At 40.5% G+C, this 21,261-nt stretch overlaps 1 protein-coding gene across 1 annotated transcript in view; it reads right to left on the reverse strand.

The window, feature by feature from the left end:
* The window catches only part of THSD7B (thrombospondin type 1 domain containing 7B), a 752,940-nt gene that overhangs the window by 257,185 nt on the left and 474,494 nt on the right, over nt 1–21,261 (reverse strand). The window contains exon 12 of the mRNA XM_060015718.1: nt 6,227–6,421. Coding sequence (XP_059871701.1) covers nt 6,227–6,421 — 195 coding nt within the window. The remainder of the gene's footprint in view (nt 1–6,226; nt 6,422–21,261) is intronic.

Raw genomic sequence — 21,261 nt, forward strand, 5'->3', positions numbered from 1 at the left:
TGTCTTATTGTATGTCTACTTAAAAATAGTTTCTCCAGATCTTTCAGTAACTTGAAATTTTAGAGTTTTACTAAGTTAAATGATGGGAATTCATTGAATGTCTAGATCATTTCCAAATAATAGAAAATACTGGGAAATTAATTGCTAAGCAAGTCTAAATTTATCTACTTTTGTTTTCCTATTTAAAAAAAATGCCTAAAGATATTTGGTTTATTGGTCACTTGTCTCATACCACAGTGAGGAAAAATTACACTGTGAAAAAATGTGTTTCTAGAGGTAATGGAATATGTTCGTAAGTTTGCCAATCAGGCACGCTCACGTGACAAACAGTTCGTAACTGCTGACTTCTTGGTTTTTGCTAGAGATTGGGGTTTTTAAGGGTTGAGAATTCTGATTAATATGTGTAATTAGAACCACTAAAATGAATAAAACATCTTTGTATGCAAGAAAACTTTTTAAAAGGGTAAACGAAAAGGAAATGCATTCTGTTAAGGGAAAACAAAGTAATTTTGTCCTAAAGAGAGGTTAAGAGAAAAAGAAAAAAAGAGCAAGGGAAAGCATAGGACACAATCTGGAAGAAAAAAGGCAAATTACAGGGTTATGAAAAGAAACCCTGAGAAAGAATTTGATGTATGACCAGGGCTGGCAAAGATTAAAATGAACTTAACTGGCTGAAAGAATTCTAAGGATATTAAATTAAGCTGGTGCAAAACTAGAATTTGAATTTCTCTCTGTTATGTCCTCTAGCTAATGTTGGCATGTCTCCAGGGGACCCTGAAACATCTCAAAGAAAGATATTAAACTAATTAGGTTTATTTGTTATATTAAATTACATGATTAACATTGTTAAATAAATGATGATAAACCTTAGGTAATATTGTATGAGTAAATGTTATCAATATAAATATTCTAGAAGTTCTAGGAAATTCCTAAAATTCAGATGTCCTACTCTACTGTTATCATAGTCCAATTATCTTAAAATGTGTGCAACAGAAATAACCAAATTTCTCTGTCAATTGTAATCGTATCTTTAACCATGCCATTTTAAGTCTTTTGTCATGTATAGATAGTATTATTTTACTCTGTCGCTTTTATTAAAATTTTTCATCTTCAAGAAGAGTCACAAAAGGACTTTTTTTTTTTGACAATTACAGGTTTCTGATAGCTTTCAGATTATACTGCTGAACTGGGTATGAAATTAAAGAATTCTCGTGAAAAATCTGATGACTTCATAAAACTTAACAGGAGATCAAGATCAACAACACTTAATTGCATATGACTGAATGAACTGATGAATATGGTTATAATTGTTATGACCTTTTGTCTAAAATATTACTGTTTATCTTTGTTTTCTTGATATAAGGAAATCTTTCCTCTTATGCTATGACTAACACCAATTTGATAAATTATACCTTTGTAAGCAGAATTGAAACATTTATCTTTTTCTCTCTTCCATCCCTCTAGAAGTGGAAACTCCTTATTCTTATTTTCATGGAAATATAGTTATTTGCGAAAGTTCAATAAAAATCTCTTCTCTGTTTGACAGGTTACAATGGCAACGCTGGTTATATTAACATAGCTTTGACTGGAATGCCTTATTTGAGAATATGCATAGAATCGGATATAACAAGTCAGCTTTAAAGAACTAAGATGGGCTTTATGGAACCATAAAGCCCCTTAGAGAAACAGCCTAGTGCCTTATTTGCAGGGTTCCCAGCATCCTTATCAGGTGAATAAGAAAGGACCCTCAAGGGCTTTCCTGGTGGCGCAGTGGTTGAGAGTCCGCTTGCCGATGCAGGGGACACAGGTTCGTGCCCCGGTTCGGGAGGATCCCGCATGCCACGAAGCGGGCTGGGCCCGTGAGCCATGGCCGCTGAGCCTGCGCGTCCGGAGCCTGTGCTCCGCAACGGGAGAGGCCACAACAGTGAGAGGCCCGCGTACCGCAAAAAAAAAAAAAAAAAAAAAAAAAAAAAAAAAAAAAGAAAGGACCCTCAAGATATTTTGGGAACCTTGAGAAGGGAGGAATTCACCCAAACCTATACAGGGAAATCTGATGGCAAGTCCTAGGCATAATTTTCGTGGCCTTGAGAAGCCTTAATGAAGTTCAGTCAGGGACTGTTTATGACAAGCTTCAAAAAACACAAATTTAAAAGAGCCTATATAATCAACTGCTATTCTTGGTACACTTATGTAAATAATCAGGCCTAGTTTATTGAAACCAGACTTACTTTGTAAACAAGTTAGTCTTAGTTTGGCTGTATTTGGTGGAAATGAGGATGACTTTAGAGAAAATATATGTTTCAGTAATATACGTTTATAGATATCAAGTTCTTGTGCTATTAATTATCTACAAGGTTTTGGTATTTACTGCCTGAAACTCACTTCCTAGACGGCTCCTGTTGCTATGTTACATTATCACAAAAGTTTAAGTCACTTGTTAAAAGAACGTTTTTAGCTTGTTTCTGAAGTTTATCACAGTAATCTATGTTTGGATAAAGATCGGATACCCTATGACTACAACCAGAAGAATATATACTGGAAAAGACATCATTTAAAGGACTCTCTTCAGCTTAGATGGAAAGGCCCTTATCAGGTACTCTTAACTAGCTCATGCACAACAAGACTAAAGGGAATTGACTCTTAGATTCATATTTCCCATTTAAAAAGGGCCCTGCACTGGACTGGTATATAGAGAGGATTGCTAACCTCAAACTCACCTTGACACAATACTCAAACAGAGAAGAAGCCATACCCACAGCAGGAAGAGATGAGGGCATCAGAAGCAGATAGCTATTCCAAGATGCCACACCGGACCTTGATTTCTTGGATTTTTACATGTGAACCAAATGTTTTTGTATCATGGGCACAACCCTATGCAAATTTTTAAAAATCTATCTCATTTTTTGGTTTATGGTCAATTACCTACATCCAATACTTCTGGTTCACCTTGGTGGATTTCTCTTCTCCAAGGATGTGATTGGATGGTACCTTAGAAAATTTATCTTAACCTAAATATGAATTTTCTATCAGAGTTACTCAAGCTCAATCAGAACAATGAGCTAAATTTAATTCAAAAAACATAACCTCCCACTTATCAGGAGGGACTCTTCCTCAGTTATGGAATGGATTTATATGGGTAACACCAGGCAACAGTCGTTAAAGTCTAATGACTCTGTTGGGCTTGTAATAGAACACATTTAATGACTCACATAAAAAAAATCAGATTTGTGCCTTAATCTGCTCCCTAGTCTTGGTGATCTCAAGAACTGGTTTGATGCTGGAAGTTCATGGCATAAATCCTTACTATGACCTTATTAATACTTCTAGCTATAGAACTTGTGTTCTGCTTATAAGATAGTTGCAGATTTGGTAATGCAAGAATAAACAGTGTCTCCAACGAAAGCAGTAATGACTAAGAGATTTGAAATGTTTGATCGAATATATAGTTCTATATAGAATTAAAATGATTATAATAGTGTAACTCTAGATATGGGAAGAAACCATCGGGGAGAATCATTTCCTGGACCGTAACAGACTAGTAAGACAGGTGGTCCAGAGACCTTTATGGTAACCATTAGAAGGGCCCAATTCAGTCATAGCACATTGGGTGGCCTTTCAACGAAATCCTATGAAATCCTTGACGTAGGGCCCTAGGACAAATTGGTAATGAAAGGGCTCTCAAACTTTGGTTGAATTTATGACCAAAATGGGGAAACTTCCAACAAAAGAAGAGCAAAGAGTATGTCATTCTCCATCCAGGTCTACAAAGATTAACCCATTGCAGTCACTGACTGACCGTACACTCAGTGCTTCTAACAGAGGAAATGAAAGACAATAAAAGGATACTCTGCTTTGAACAAATAGACCCTTAGATAGTCAGATGCACTTCAGGAAGAATTTTAATAAACTTCACTTCTTGCGTCTTCCCATACACAGAAAGTGCTATGATCATTACCTTGAGATTGCTGTTGTGGCTAGCAGTAAGTTTCTACGAAGATGTATGCTGACTGCATACATTTCTTAACAACAACAAAATCACATAGAAACTAGCCTTCTCCCCTACCTCTTGGGAGCAGTCCCTCAGAGCTATCAGAGGCTGTCTCCGGGGCAACAGTCCTCAGTAAGCCCCTGGATAAACCTTAACTCATAACTCTCACGCTGTGCATTTTTCTTTCAGTTGACACTACTGTATAATTCATTTGGTTGATTTTAACAACTCATGTATTTCATGAAATTAGCCAGTTGTTTAGGTGTCATCTAGACACTGAAATATACAAAGATCAACCAGCTAGGCAAAAGCATAGCAGTTAATAATTTAGAAAAGAAATTCTAAATATTAATGTAATTCTTAGGATAGAGTTTGCAAGCAAAAATATAACAGTTCTTCAGTATTTACCTTAAAAGTATATATTAAATAAAAGTCAAATTCATCAAAATTTTGACAATTGATAACACAAACTGTACTGGTTGCAAAATGAATAAGTATCCTAGGATTTTCAATTATTTCATTCTCAGTTTACAGATACAAAACATCATTAGCAAACCTTCAAGACAAAGAAAAAAATTGGCCATTAATTAAAAACTTTCTTTCCCTCTCAAGGAAATTCTCTCTCATCTCAAAGATATAGACAGAGTTGCTAGGATAATGGCTTCTGAAGGATTATGTAGGAACATGCAAACCAAGTTCCATTAAATTGCCCCTGAACTTGGAATTATTCCTGTCATATACATTCTATCCCATCATATTGTTAGAGAATAAGAAATTTGTTTTATCTTAGAAACATAAGCAATGTTACATAAAATTATATATGAACAAATTTTTATAGAATAAAGTATAACATTTAATTTGATGTTTCTATTTGTGAGTATACGTTTCACCTGGACTTACAAATGGGCTTCTGATTTGTGCGCAGAAATCCTGTTAAGCGCTCTCATGGATTTTGTCAATCCATTAGAGTGAGCTAAATGTAAAACAATCTGGTATGCAATGCTTTCAAACAAAGGTCTTGAAACTGAGAGAATTAGCACTTGAATTGCTCATGAGAAAAAATGGTCATCTGTGCTTAATTCTTCAATGTCAACACCAATTTTATTAACCCAATTATTTTGGCATTTTCCTTTCATTCTTCATTCCCTGACTTAAGTTTTCTGCAAATATGAAAAAAACATTCAATTAAGAGATGTTCTGCCATATTTATCTAGATAAGAAGTAGGATATATATTACTACATCAATTATTTGTATATTACAGGCAAAAATTGCTCTAAGACCTTGATTAAGCTATTCACTGCTTTAATTTCCATTAAATTTCAAGGATGTAAATAGAACCAATAATTAGCATATGCCACAAAAGCAGAATCTATGTATGTAATTCGATTTGAGTTTTCTATTTTTGGCTGCACTGGGTCTTCCTTGCTGCACACGGGCTTTCTCTACTGAGGTGAGCAGGGGCTACTCTTAGCTGCCGTCTGCAGGCTTCTCATTCTGGTGGCTTCTCTTCTTGCAGAGCATGGGCTCTAGGTGCAGGGGCTTCAGTAGTTGCAGCACGTGGGCTCTAGGGCATGTGAGCTTCAGTAGTTGTGGCATGCGGCTCTGTAGCTGTGGCTTGTGGGCTCTAGAGCGCAGGCTTAGTAGTTGCGGCACGCAGGCTTAGTTGCTCCGCGGCACATGGGATCTTCCCAGACCAGGGATTGAACCTGTGTCCCCTGCACTCACTGGCAGGCGGATTCTTAACCACTGCACCACCAGGGAAGTCCCTGTAATTCAATTTTTGCCTTCCACCACTAAAATTTTAAAATATCAAGTTACTTATAAGGTAATGGCAAAAGATAATGACATAGGTGAGATCTGCCTTTGATGTTCTTTACAAATCAGAGACTGCTTTCAAACTTGCTGAGATCCTGGCATGGAAAACATCAGAAACTCTGCCATTAACTACTCCAGGAAGTTGGTGGATATATTGCCATTTATGACTACAAAGATTATAAGCTGTATAGAGAAGAACTTCATAGCTTTGGAATGGTTCACATCTTTCATTTGTTTTACAAGTATTAATTGAGTATCTATTATGTGCCAAGCTTTGGCACTGAGGATGCATAATGGCAGGGAGGGAAAGGGAGGGGAGAGACCTGATACAATTTCCCATCCTTCTGGAACATATATTCTCCTTGATCAGTTTCAGGAGAGCATCACTTGCCTGAAGCTAAAGAATGAAAAGCACACCCTACCTGTGAGCTGTCGCCGTCTACTTCGAGTTGTTTCACAATTCGTGGAGCAGGGTGTAAACCTGGACCAAGCAGTGAAGGTGCAGTCATCATGACAGGGTACTGTACATTCTTGAAAAACGGGAGGCATGCCATTTGTCTGCTTGAGGCATTCCGTCATTTCTGCCGACTGGTTATTACCAGAGATGCACGAGACAGCTAAAAAAAAACATGGATTCTTTTGTTATTATTTTAATTAAATCAAGCTGCTGGTTCTTGGACGAAATTGCAGAATTCCCCAATGTCTGAAAAGTTTGGTTATCACTGTGATTGCAAAAGGTGTTCAACATAGCTAACCTTATTTCTCTCTGGAAATTAAACATTTATTGTTGTCAGTGGAGGTATTTGAGAATTTAATTGGTTTCGTTATTAATCCGAACCCAGCATTGACAGCAACCAAAATAACATTCAGTAATTTTCTGTATGTCCTGCCTGTGAGCATTTGATCTCTAGAGATGATACAAAACTAGAAAAGAGAATCTGTAAAAGAATAATAATAGGACGTCCACCCACATCTCTACAAATGACCCAGTTTCATTCCTGGATGGACCTAGAGTCTGTCATACAGAGTGAAGTAAGCCAGAAAGAGAAAAACAAATATCGTATATTAATGCATATATGTGGAATCTAGAAAAATGGTACAGATGAACCGATGTGCAGGGCAGGAATAGAGATGCAGATATAGAGAACGGACATGTGGACACAGGAGGGTGGAACGAATTGGGAGATTAGGATTGACATATATACACTATCGTGCATAAAATAAATAGCTAGCGGGAACATCCTATAAAGCACAGGAAGCTCAGCTCGGTGCTCTGTGACGACCGACCTAGATGGGCGGGATGGTGGGGAGGGGTGGTGGGAGAGAAGTCCTAGAGGGAGGGGATATAGGTATACATATAGCTGATTCACTTCACTGTATAGCAGAAACTAACACAACGTTGTAAAGCAATTATACTCCAAAAAAAAAAAAAAAATCAACAACTAGAAAAGAAGAGTAATAGGAGGACAAAAAAGGACAAAACCACCAAAAGATCATCTGAACTCTTCCTAGATTTGATTTTTGTTTACTTGTTTAAATGGCACTTATGTAAAATGGACCTATTTTTCACTTCAGTCAGTATTTTAAAAGGAATTTCTGCTTTCTACAAGTAAGCTTTTTTTCCCTTGCTAACATTTCAGGATCAGTTAAAATTTTTATTTTTTTTTACATACAGGCATAATCTATCCAGATAATCCCCAATACAAATATCCTACCAGTTGCAGATGTTTCTCACATAATTTTTCAGCTGGAATGTCTCCAGTCATACCATGAACTGATAATCTCAAGATAAGACATTTTTGAGATTTTGCTTAATTTTTTGAGTCTTTGGACTAATGCCATTTATTTTATTAAGAATGAATGATATTTTTGTGCATCTTTTCTTCACCCTAATTATGGACTCTAAGGATGTATCTTTATTTTCTAGACCAGCATGTCTCAACCTTGGCACCACTGACGATTTAGATTGGATAATTTCATTTTGTGGGTACACAAGTGTGTCCTGTGCATTGTAAGAGACTTAGCAGCATTCCTGGCCTCAACCCACTAGATGCCAATAGCACACACACCCTCCCAGTTTTGAAAACCAAAAATGACTTCACACAGTGCCAAATGTCACCCCCTGTTGAAAACTATACTTCTCAACTGATTCCTAATCACCGATGTCTTTGAGAACATAGAGATCTGATGGCATAACTTCAGACCTACTAAACCAGCATCTCCGGGGGAGAAGTCCAGGAATATTTTTGTCTTTAAGTGTCCCAAGTGGTTCTGATCCAGCCTGTCCACTGACCACCCACTTTTAGCGTGATGCCTTTGGACATGGTATTTGTTAATGGATATCTGCTGCGTTCATCATCCTAAAGAAACTACGGTTTAGGATCATTTTTATTACAGCTCTTTAAAATCTACCAAGTCACAAGGAATAAAGAGACCACAGCCTAGGAACAATGTTGTTAAGAACTTTTTATATACACTTCTTTAACACAGGGTAAGTATACACAGGGGCTTTCGGTGGCCCATTTCTCTTATATTCTGAATTCCTTTCTTTATTCTGAGCACAGCAGAGAACAAGTCAATCTGAACACCATTTATCCAACTATCTATCTATCTATCTATTTACTGGTGAAAGCCAAACCTAGCTAATGCTTTAGGACAAAAGAATCAGCCAAGATGACAATGGATACACGCACAACACTTCCCAGTTTGTACATCTGCTCCTCAGCAGGTGGGGCTATTCATTAATTTTGAATAGTTTTTGCTCTTGTTTTTATCCACATCCTAGGAACAAAATCCATGGCACATCAAACCAACATCACCTGAATTTTCTTTGTTGGGACTGTTATAGCCATGAATGATGAATAAAATAAGATACTTTCTTAAGTAGTGTACAAGCAAATGTTACTTGAATTTCATGTTTAGATAAATAATTTGGAGTTAATTTAGGGGATTTTTATCATGCCAAGTTTTCTTTTCCAAGATGACAATGCACTGAATAATATGAAGAGGAATTTTAAATACTTTCAAAAAGTACTGCTATTTGAAAATTAAACCTCTATGAATATACAAATGAAGAGTTTTTCCAATGATAATATATTATTTTAAAATATTCACTTTCTAGGACTTCCCTCATGGCACAGTGGTTAAGAATCTGCCTGCCAATGCAGGGGACACGGGTTCGAGCCCTGGTCCGGGAAGATCCCACATGCCGAGAAGCAACTAAGCCCACGTGCCACAGCTACCGAGCCTGCGCTCTATAGCCTGCGAGCCACAACTACTGAGCCCACGCACCTAGAGCCCGTGCTCCGCAGCAAGAGAAGCCACCTCAATGAGAAGCCCGTGCCCCGCCATGAAGAGTAGCCCCCGCTTGCCGCAACTAGAGAAAGCCCATGCACAGCAACAAAGACCCAACACAGCCTAAAATAAATTTATCAAATATTCACTTTCTATATTTCATTTCAATAAGTTTAAAATTTGAAAGCTATGATAAACATTCAATATTTTTAAGTTCTACAAACTGTCTAAATTAGGATACACTGGATTTATGAATGTATTGAACTCTTTGCACAAGAAACTAAGAAAGAATAGCTTTAGCGTATGACAGAATTCACAGACACTGTTGTTAAGTGCCATGAATGCAAATTCCATCCCCAAACACCTGGGTGTTACGTGAACTGAGATGAGTTATTTAAATTGTTTATGCTTTGGTCTCCTCATCTTTAAAATGAGTATTATAAGAGCACATAAACAAAGGGCTGTGAGAATCCTCAAAGCCGTGTCTCACACCCACCAAGAGCCAAATAAAGGCTATTATTATTATCCTTTATATTCGTTTTAAATCAAGCAGGCTGATAGTTCTAGCAAGCATACATGCACACACTCTCGCTCACCACACCTCATTTCTTCCTTGGCCATCCTCCGATTAAGGTGAAGAGAAAACTGGGTGAATCTTCACCTGATTCTGTACTACAGTTACAATCACCATTAGTCAACCGGTATACTAGATATGCCCTTAACACATTCAATGCATTCACAGGACTACGTAGAATAAATCAGATCCGTCACTCCTGCACCAAGTGACCCAGTAGTCTAACGGAGGCTTTGGAGGATCCTAAGGGCCACAGAATGCATTCAGAGTTGTAGTATGAACTTGACCCACATTAGACTGAAGACCATTGCTCTAGGTTATCACTGATGATCAGCTCAGGGGTGAGTGGCAATCGATATGCTACATGGCATGCAATCATCCGTTTAGGCCAGGCATTATGGTTCTCAGATTTCTTCAGGTTCAAGATCCTAATTTACTTTCAAGTGTGAAAAGAACCACTAGAAATAAAAACATGAACAAGTTGAATAGAACAATTTACTTCTTGGGCATGTTCTAGTATAAAAGGAATCATTTAGTAAACATTTATCAAATGACGGGGCATTGAATGATACTAGAGGGCAGGCAGAAAATGAAGAAATAGTGGGCGAGAAGTATGCAGGACTGGAAACCCAACAAAGGAAAGATGACAGATACATACAAAGGAAATGAAAAGGGAAGACATTTGGAGTAAGCGGGGATAACTAGTAGCTAGAGGTACAACCCAATTCAGAGGCCCCTTCCACTGGGCAACTCATGGGCAAAGGATATTTTTTTAAATTTCTATCTTATATTGGAGCATAGTTGATTAACAATGTTGTGTTAGTTTCAAGTGTACAGCAAAGTGATTCAGTTATACATACAGATGTATCTAGTCAAAGGATATTTTTAAACTATGTTATTTTTAACCTACAATATAGTTCTGTGGCCAATATTAAGTGTATATGGACTCCTTAAGTCAAATAATTTCTTTGAGGACTAAATCAGAGGTGGTAAGTAGAGTGTACTTATCAAATTGCGGGCCTTGGTGTTTAACAGAACTAAAGAGACTTTTTTTTTTTTTTTTTTAACTGTTACCTTGGACAAATTATGTAAATTCTACTAAAACAATTAACCCATCCATACAACGGGAATGATAACACCTACATCTTATGATAAATTGATGCAGATGAAGTGTTTAGCACAGAACTAAGCACTCGGTACATCTGCCTAGAGAGTTTCTATTATCATGAGGAAGGCTATTGGAAATGAAATTTAAGGCATGGCTGCAAAGAAGATTCCACCATCTCTTGCCTTGGCTCAGGAAGAATTTTCCAAATCCTACCAAACCCTCTTGACCCCTAAGAAATGTGACTGGAGCCTCCCTTCAATTATAATATTGAAGTCAGTAGGCTCTTCCAAGGACTGCATGGCCCTCCCAAGGATACTGTGTTATATTTCCAAGTGATGCTCTTGCACTATGCTTAGTGTCTATAAAAATGGGGCTACAGTAAAAGCTACCATATAAGACCACAACTCCAGGGAGTCAGAAACTGGAATCTAAGGTCTGCTGGGAATTCTTTCCAGAAGCACCAAGCTCAAAATCCCTAGTACTTAGAAGAGTCTAATGAGAAAAGCGTGAGTATTTGCACACAAGAGCGCTGGCCATATTTTCACCTCCCTTACGGAGGTGGTCATCTCCAACAAAAACAGTGCCACGCCCCTCTGTGCTAATGCTGAATTCATGAGAATTTTAACATCTAAGTAATACTTAGGGGCATATATTGTAGCAACGATTTTCAGACCATTAGGAGCATTTGAGCTTCATTACTGATCACAAGAAGAATAAACATAAGGCAGAAAAAATAGCTCATGCCCTGGGATCAGGAATAAACCTTCTTAAGGCCACTTTCCCTACCCCCATGGCAGACTAGACACTAGGCTGCTTATACACCTGGATCTTTATTACCTATACCTTCTTCCCTAATAGACCTTACTGAAATTGACCCATTTATTCATCCATCCATCCAATCACTTGGTCACAAAATATAAGGAACTATGAATATTTAGAAAAGTATTTTCTGTGTGCGTATGCAGATATACATGTACATATAAATAATCTAGCTTTTGGGAGGCTACGGTAGTGGCAGTGACAGGCAGGTAGACAGATAATAGGAGCACAGTAATGTAGTTTCCCTAAAGGCAATAACCCATGGGGAAATCCTGGTAAACAAGAGAAAAGTAGGTACTTGCCTTGAATGGAAAGGATGTGCTCAGGGCAGGCATGAAACAAACAGGCCATTACAGAGAATGGACCTGTCAGACACCTGCTATTTAGGTGAACTCTGAGTTCTGGGACTTGTGGATCACAGCACATCACTTGCAGGTCACAATCTAGAGAAAAGATGTCTCTTTTGATGGTTTTTAAGTCTTTAAAATACTGTACTATACTAGGGGGAAAGGTCTTTCCATCAGGCAAGGAAGAGGTATTCACTAGTGACCATTCCTGTCATATATTTCTACCTGCAATGAATCATTTAAGCAGAGTGGCAATTTGATGCTTAATTATATTTTATTTATTAAACTTGAAATACTGCTGTCTTTACTGGAGGAAAATTGTACTCCCAGGTCAAATGAGCTCAAATAGCCGCAGAACAATCTCATTGTGCATTGTTTGAAATTTAGCTATCTTAAGCTTTGAGCAGAAAGCTCTCAGAGTAGCTGCCGGGGACAGATGGGTATTCTCATTAAGGAATGATGGAGAAGCAGGTGGCTGAGCTAAGCTATTGAGACAAGAGCTCTCAGACAAGAACAGTCACCTGGTAAGTGGATATGGTCGGGTGACCTGGAACCTTCCAAACATCTCTGTGATGCCTGAGGTCACATTTTCCTATTCATAGTGTCTAGCAATGTACATAACACACAGAATTAAGTTCAGCTTGATCTTTCTCTTAATCACCACACAGCCTGAGCCTCGGGAGAAAAAAATCACCAAAAAGGGGAAAAAAGTTACTAATTGCTTTCCACTGTTATCTAATTATTTTCAATTCTAGCAACATGAAAAGGAATGGCTTAGCAGGAAATGTAAAATTATCAGAGAATTTAGCTAAAGAAATAAAGCAAGGACCTGTATGAATTCTCAGTGTGTCTCGTAGTTAACTTTTTGAAGACGCTGGCTGTCAATGTGGGACGGTTAGGTGGCCTTTTAGGCTTTAATAGTGACTGAAATCAGCAGATTATTAATTACTACTAAATGGCTAGTCTTTCTGTCCCCTATCACCTCTAAACTCTGATAGTCAGACATGGATAAGTTTGTCTTCTTTTCAATTATGGTATGAAGAGGGCAGGGGCTGCTGGCCTTATAATAGGAAATGATAATGTTCTACCTGGAAAGACTAAGTAAGCAATGGAATCTGCTACTTCAGATCTATTCACATTCATCATCTTCACCAAGCACACCCACATTACTTCCCCAAAGTTGCTCCTGACCAGAGTTCAACTCTAACAGTTGACAAGGAAGAGTAGGAAGAATTTGTTTCAAAAGGTCATGATTTCCAGGAAATGATGGTGACATGCTAGAAAAATAGAAGAGCTGTGAGCTTGCTGTCCTGCAATCATGAACAGCTTCAATCAGGTACAGAACCCAGTTTACATGCACATCCAGGAGAGGAGGGGAGGGGGCGGGCAGCCACTGCTCAGCTAACACGACATTCGAACAATGTGTTCTATAGGGCAGACCCTGCACTGGTGGCCTGGGATACACAGATGAAAGAAACATGGAAATGAAAGTTCACTATGCCCAGGGTCCTGCAAGAGCATGGCTCTGGGGCCTCAGGCACTGCACAGTCAGGAGCCTTCCTGGATGGAGGGGACGCACGAAGGATGAGTAGGATACACCTAGTGAAGACAGGAGCCTGGCACACCTTATGCCTGTGCAGACGAACAAGTGATATAACAGGCCAGCTTCCTGCCCTTGCTATGCACGTTCTAAGACCCTTGACCTCTCCTTTGATAAGGCTCGTAACATTTGTAATGACACGTTCCATGTCTGTGTAGCAAGGTCCCTAATTTAATGAAGCAATGCCAGGTTGCCCCTAACACATGTGGGGACCAGCACTGGAATGTAAGAGGAGGTCACAAACCACAAGACTAAAGAGTTAGAAGTTATCTTTGAAATTTACAAACCTGTAATAGATCAGTTCTATTCTCCTACTTAACATGTATGTCTTCATGACTTGGAACGTGAGGGTTCAATAAAAATCCTGGAATGACTTGGAGTTTCAGGCTGGAATGTGGCAGCACAGGGACTGTGGGCCCAGCCCTGGGTGTCTGGCCAGCCCTCTTCTCCTTTCACTCCCAGCTGGATTCTACCCCCGGAGGGACCGTCTTACACTTGTGAGTGGGCACTACAGTCAATCCCCCGAAGTTCAATTCACAAATCAGCCACCCCTGTCCACCCATCAGATCTAGGCTGTAGAGTCAGACTCAGAGAAGAGGCCCCATAAGTTCTTGAAGCTGGTTCAGGGCAATTAGGGCAGGGAATTCCAAGGTCCTGACAGCTGAGCAGGGTTTAGATAAGGGGATGGATGGGGCAGCATGGGCTCCAGTGAGGCTCCTTGCCTGTGGGAAAGAACAGGCTAGAAGGTCAGAGAAGGGCCCTCTAAGGCACGGAGGCCAGGGCAGGCCAGCTCTTGCTGAGTCTAAGGACAGAAATGCACTCCACTCCAATGATTTCATTATAGACTGAAGCAATCTTTCTTAAGAACTCCCTTCCTAGCAGGTAATCAGGAAAGGTACAAATGCCAATTAAAGCTCTCTCAGCTTTGGCCATTTTAATTAGCCTCCTTCCTATTTGAAATAATTATTTTCAGGTAAATGTGCAGTTTTTCTTCTGGCCATTTCCCTTTCCCCCCTCCAGGATGGTATCTGGGTGCCTGACAGACAGCAACCGTCTCAGATCTGCATGAAAAAGGGCTCTGCCAGCGTCTTCAATAAGAGTGGCCCTCGTCCACCGGCTGGCTGCTCACCCTGGTGACATCCACCAGGAAAGTCTCACTTCAGGGTGAAAATCTCGCAAACCATTCCCTCTCGGCCTGATGAGGGGCTGTTGTCATCTAAGCTGATGAGAACTCAGCCCACCTGGCTGCCTCCTGGTGTGGCATATCCGGCTGGGGCCCCGTGATCAGTGCTCTGGGAGAGTCAGAGCAGGTTCTCCTGTGAAGCCTGCCGGCACCAGCAGCTATCCCACCCTTCCCCGGGGCATGAAGGCATTTCTGCAGAACTCTCTGTAGCACGGGAAGCCCAGGGAGCTTCTGGGGCGGCAATAAGGCCCTACTTCTGGAGCGGCGCCTCGTAGGGCATCTCTTCCCAGAGTTCTTTTTTTGTTACTTTTTATTGTGGTAAAAGTCACTTAATATGAAACACACTATTTTAACCATATTTAACTGACAGTTCAGTGGAACAAAGTACATTCACATTGTTGCGCAGCTCTCACCATCATCCATCTCCTGAATTTTTCACCTTCCTAAACTGAAACTCTGTCTCCATTAAACACTAACTCCCCATTCCCCCTCCCCACCCCCTCACCCCCGGCCCCTGGCATCTACGGGTGTACTTTCTGACTCTATGAATTTGACTATTCTAGGTACCTTGTATAAGTGGAATCCAACAGTATTTGTCTGCACGTCATGCGTACTGGAATGCATTTTTAAGGTTAACTCAATATATGTCCTGCAAACAGATTGCACCTTTTTTTCCTGTGCTATACAGCAGGCATTCACCAGCCATCTACTTCATACATAGTAGTGTACATACATCAATCCCAGCCTCCCAATCCATCCCAGAGTTCTTCCCAGAGTTGCAGAAAACCTTCAGCTCTCTTCTGTTTCCTTAGCCAAACTCTCACCTCTAAAACATCAGCCCTGAGTCAGGGAAAACCACGACACACGTTTCTTCTGCTCTGCTTCCCCACCCTGCAAGTCCCCCTTCTCTTTTACTACCAATCACCCACCCTGGCAAGAAGGAGGGCTTTTCCTTCTCCCTGTTTGAGAGACACATCCGCCTCCCATCTGAGGTGGCCTTTATCCTGTCCCTTTCCCTGAAGCCGTAATGGCAGACAGGAGGCAGAGAGAGAAATCTGATTGGATTAAGGACACAAATTTAAAAGCATTTAAAAAATATTGATGTGAAGCCTGCTATACATATGCTTCACCACCAGATGCTGAGGCCCTGGAGAGCTGAGCCTGAACTGACGTGTCTCCTGAAAAGGGAGCACACACATTAAGGCACCCCTAAATATAGCAGACAGATTCTCTGAAGCCCCACAATGAGGTAGGAGGCAGGGGTTGTTGGGCAACCCGCCTCTAGAGAGCTAGGTGTCGGTGCTGACGACTTAGATGCTCTCCTGGACAGTTCAACATCATTGGTCCTTTACTTTCAGGAAAATTTCTTTTTTTTGTTTTTTTTTTTTTTTGCGGTACGCAGGCCTCTCCCATTGCGGAGCACAGGCTCCGGACGCGCAGGCTCAGCGGCCATGGCTCACGGGCCCAGCCGCTCCGCGGCATGTGGGATCCCCCCTAAACCGGGGCACGAACCCGTGTCCCCTGCATCGGCAGGCGGACTCTCAACCACTGCGCCACCAGGGAAGCCCCGGAAAGATGTTTTTTAATGTTAATTTGTTTCCAGGGTATTACTGTTTTCTGTTGCCACTGTAACAAATTACCAAAAATTTAGTCTCTTAAAAGAACAGAAAATTTTTTTCTTACAGTTCTAGGAGTCAGAAGCCCCAAATCAGTTTCCTCAGGCTAAAGTCAAGATGTCAGCAGGACTGCTTCCTCCTCGAGGCTCTACGGAGAAACAGGTACCTTGCCCTTTCCAGCTTGAGTGGCTGCCTACACCCTTCACTCCTAGCCCCTTCCTCAAACTTCAAAGCCAAGAGTACGACATGAGCACGGCCGCTTCTTCTCTGTCTCTTTGCTTGCGTCATCATACTGCTTCCTGCCTCCCTCTTATAGGGTCTTTTGTGATTGCATTGGACCCACCTGAGTAATCCAGCCTGTTCTCCCCACAAGATGCTTAACTTAATTAGTCACATCTGCAAGGTTCCCTTTGCCACTTAAGGTAAGATATTCACAGGTTCTGGGGATTAGGGCCTGGTCATTTTGGGGGCTGTTAGCCAGCCTACAACATAGGGCAAAGGTATTTCTTCCTAGCTCTGAGGCACTGCGTCATCCACTGGAGTAAGAACCAAGCCTACCCCGTCGACTTCCAAAAATAAGAAGAAAAACAGAGTTGACACAATCAGGTTTACCGTGCCTTCCCCAGTCATTGTTTTCACAACAGGTTGGTTTTGTTTTGTTTTAATTCTCTGGTTTTTCAGTCACCCTGCCCGGCTTCCCTCAGCCACTCAGGCTACCTTTAGAATTACTCTGTTGGGTATCCTCAGGGAAAAGAAACAGGCAGACTTATTTCTTATTCAAGACGAAGCATAAGTAAGAATGTACATCTATATCAAACAAAAGTGCATTCCAACGTCAAATACCAGGATTTGGGTGAGTCTGAGCCACGTGAAATGCAAAGCCACTTTCTCCCATCCAACTATAACGCTTCGATTGTTGGCTTCATGAGTGAATGAAGGGACAATCTCTGCAGAGAACTATTGAAATTGAGAAGGGAGTGAGAACAGCTAGAAAGAAAAGGAAGTTCTACGTCCTGGAAAAGAAGGCTACGTCCGTCTAAGCTGTCATTCACAGCAAGCGTGTCTTGTTGACCCTGCTCTGAACTGTCCACTGTGAATGATACAGTCCACTACACGCTTGAGAGCCAAGAGCTGGCCAGGGTTGGGATGGACATCAATATGAGCTTTCAGACGCTGTGTGGAATCGTCTTGCCAGCTTGCCTGTGCCTAGTTAGTCTGGCCTCAGGGAGAGGGAAGGGCTGCTCAAATCCTTCCCCTAGGTGGCCAGCACTGGTGTGGGGCATGGCCAGGAGCGTGGGTAGCATAAGTGGGAACTGACAAGGAGGCCCCCTAGCATTGCATCTCCCAGGACAGAGACGGGGGTCACCCTGGCCTGACCAAGCCAACTTCACTCAAGGACCAAACCCAGGCCCTCCCCCTTCAGACGTCAATCACCTGAGCTCAATCTACCGGCCATTCCACTTACTGTAATTCTCCCAGTGGATGTCCTAGCGATTCCATTTCTGTGCCAACTGTATGTAGTAGAGAAGACATTTTCACTTGCTGTTATCCAAATGAGGCAATTTGGAATTAAAAGCCAGTTCTTGCCATATTCCAAGGGTTTTCATTTTCCCCTTGTAGTTTTTCTCTGTGCAGAGCACAGTGGGTTAAAGCACAGTATTTGGAGATCCCATTCTTCAAAAACTACATTTGAATAAAATGTGTGATTATTACATGCTAAATGACATAACATGCAACTTTTGAGTGGAACACTGTGAGCTGTGGAAATTGAATTAAACAGTAAACCCGTAATTGCTTGTTAGGGTGCTTTAATTGACTCATAAGTACCATATGGGAAGCTGTGTGCCTGCAGGAGCCCAATTATAAGCTTGCTTATGGAAAGATACAACTCACTTTGCATGTTGGAAACATATTCCTCAGTTATTGTTGCCCTCTCAGGAAAAAAAAAAAGAATTTTCAAATAAATAAGAAATGCTTAATAAGCTAATAATGTAAACATAGTCCCTTGATAACTTTGAAGCATTGTATTCAGGTTCTAATACAAGATCAGGAAATGAACAGTTAAAAATGCCCATTCATTTTATTCTAAGGGATTTTTAAGTCCTGAATCTGTGTTCACAGCTAACCAAGGAAATATACACAGGTAGGGCTCTTGGCTTCAAGGGATTTGTCCCCTAATTGAAAAACACTGGCAAGAATGAAACACTTCAGGAAAAAAGGGAACAAAATAAAATTACAAATGATTCATAAATTATATCAAAAACAAACAGAAAGGATAGCTAATACAGGTGAGAGTAACAAAGGAGGAAGGGAGATCTTAAACTCTGACAGCTAATCTGCTGCGGCAGATTCCAGAAGGGAACGCTAGGACTTGTGGTCAAGTTACCCAGCCATGGTTGGAAGCAAAATGATCAGGATCATCTGTGGGCCTTGGGGAGTGGGAAACACAAGTCCAAGTTGACTACCAAGTAAAATCAGGAAATCAGAGTTTCCAGACAAGCAGGGTGGGCACCTTCAAAAACTCGAGTTGAGGGCTTCCCTGGTGGCGCAGTGGTTAAGAGTCCGCCTGCCGATGCAGGGGACGCGGGTTCGTGCCCCGGTCCGGGAAGATCCCACATGCCGCGGAGCGGCTGGGCCCGTGAGCCATGGCCGCTGAGCCTGCGCGTCCGGAGCCTGTGCTCCACAACGGGGGAGGCCACAACAGTGAGAGGCCCGCGTTCCGCAAAAAAAAAAAACCCAAAAAAAAAACCTCGAGTTGAGAAAGAGTAGTCGTTAAGAATCCTAAATCCAAGGGAAAAAAGCATGAAATTGTCCTTCTCTAGGACACAGTGTAGCCTGACAACTATGTCTGCATGCACACAAGTGGTCCTGGAGTAGCTTCAGACCCCCAACGATCTCCATTAGCCACAATGAAACCATCCAAAATATATATTTAAGTACAAAGAGTAGCTTGCTTGTTGATGAAGCTGCAAGACAAGGCTCTTAATTCATCTCCAACCACTCCCTCCCCTAAGCCAGACCAAAAAAATATATACTCAGAATAGACAGGACAGGTTATGCAAACTCAGCTTTAAAAGTTCTCAGCCTCTCCTTCCATTTGAACTGCCTCTCTGAGTCCTTCCTCCTATGGAGAAATAGTAAAACCTGTCTGGAAGAAGACCATTTATAAATGCATATAAATCATCACATTCAGTAAGACATTTGGTAGCCATCACTCTAAATTAAATCATGACACTGAATAGGAAGGAGCCGTCACCACAACCAAGCTTTTTATACATCAGTGACTCTCCCCGATTTTACAGCACCTTAGAGTAGCTCCATTTATCTCAGTTGACTTTCTTTCATTAAAAATAATTCAATGGGAATGACTGCTCATGGTAGAGTGCTGCTTTTGGGGGGTGATGAAAATGTGCTGGAATTAGATTGTGGTGATCGTTGCACAACTTTGTAAATACACTAGAAACTACCAAATTGTACACTTTAAAGAGTGAATTTTCTCTCAATGAAGCTACTAGAAAAACTTCATCATTTAAATATTCTGAATCTCAAATAAATCAATATAATTTTAGAAAAAGAGCTCAGAAGTCCTATCACAAAATTGTCAATTAGATGCTGCATTTCCGGAAATCCTGGGAATTAGAATTCTTTACCAGCCAGCCAAGAAATTATTCTCGCAAAACTTACGCTCAACACCGTTTATATTAACTTTCATAAACAATTAGTAATAAAGTTAAGATTTTACTATTAATGCAGTTCTTCTCTCATGTTTCTAACCTGCCAGGTTTTATTTTTAATTTTTTCCTTCATTAAGAAAAAAGACACTTGCCTAGACTTTCTTAGGCACCATGTTTACCAAGTTAGAATCCTGCAGAACCCTATTTGGAGGATATAACCTAACAGTTTAATAGAAGACAGAATTTCTGCCCTATGAGGGCTCATAAAACGCAACAGAATACTCAGCTTCCAGCAGGTGAGGAGCAAAGGCTCACTAATCAATATCTATGAATCACCTGCCTTTAAATGTGTTTAGAATATACGAGCATGGCATGGTGGTTAATTTCTCACCATGTGATAAAAATCTGTCAGGTAAGAAATCACCTAACTCCCCTTATAAACGTGTGTTCTTTTTCTTTCCTTCCTTCTATATCATGGGCTCATTAGAGGTGTAAACTAATGATGAGATGCTTTCTAGTGTTTCCAAGTCATTTTTCTCACAGCCACGAAAAAGACATCAGATGAGATTCCTTCAGAAATATCTTCCACGTCTAAATTCTGTGTTCTTCTGTCGAATGAAGCCCTCAAGTCAAACTGTATGAAAGTGTTTTGAAATTTCTTTCATGTGTCTGGAAAAAATTCATACACACTTTGTTCTACAGAATATTGTCTATAAGCATGCAATATGCTAGAAGCTTTATGCTTCTCCGGTCCCTATTTTATGTACACGTATAAGGGAAATGTATATTTGGCAGGTGTGAAAGAATGAATATGCTAATTCACACACTGCATGTGGAAAGTGGTTTATTCCATCTTTAAAGGAATATGGCAGTATTTACATAAGATTCACCTGTATCTCTGCAAACAGCTGTTGTGCAACCAACGACTAAATCAGGAGGAAAAATGGGCTGGGTATTTTTTAACAGTTGCTCTAAGTTTGACAGATGGATGGTGCTTTAGTTACCTGCTGCACTTCACAGAAAGGCACAGGGAAAAGTTGGGCCAAATCACTGCAGCAAATAATTATGGATTTTAAAAAAAACGTACTTCCTCTTGGAGCATAAGATTCTTCAAAGCCTTTGTAAAACAGAAATTTTAACTATATCTGCCACGAAATAAGCTATCTTGATAATGAGTGCTATATTATTACTCAGAAAGCTAAACTTCATGTCATATAATCATTCCAGTACCAGTAACTAAGT

The sequence above is a fragment of the Delphinus delphis genome, chromosome 7 (assembly GCF_949987515.2).
Source record: "Delphinus delphis chromosome 7, mDelDel1.2, whole genome shotgun sequence".
Lineage (NCBI taxonomy): Eukaryota > Metazoa > Chordata > Mammalia > Artiodactyla > Delphinidae > Delphinus > Delphinus delphis.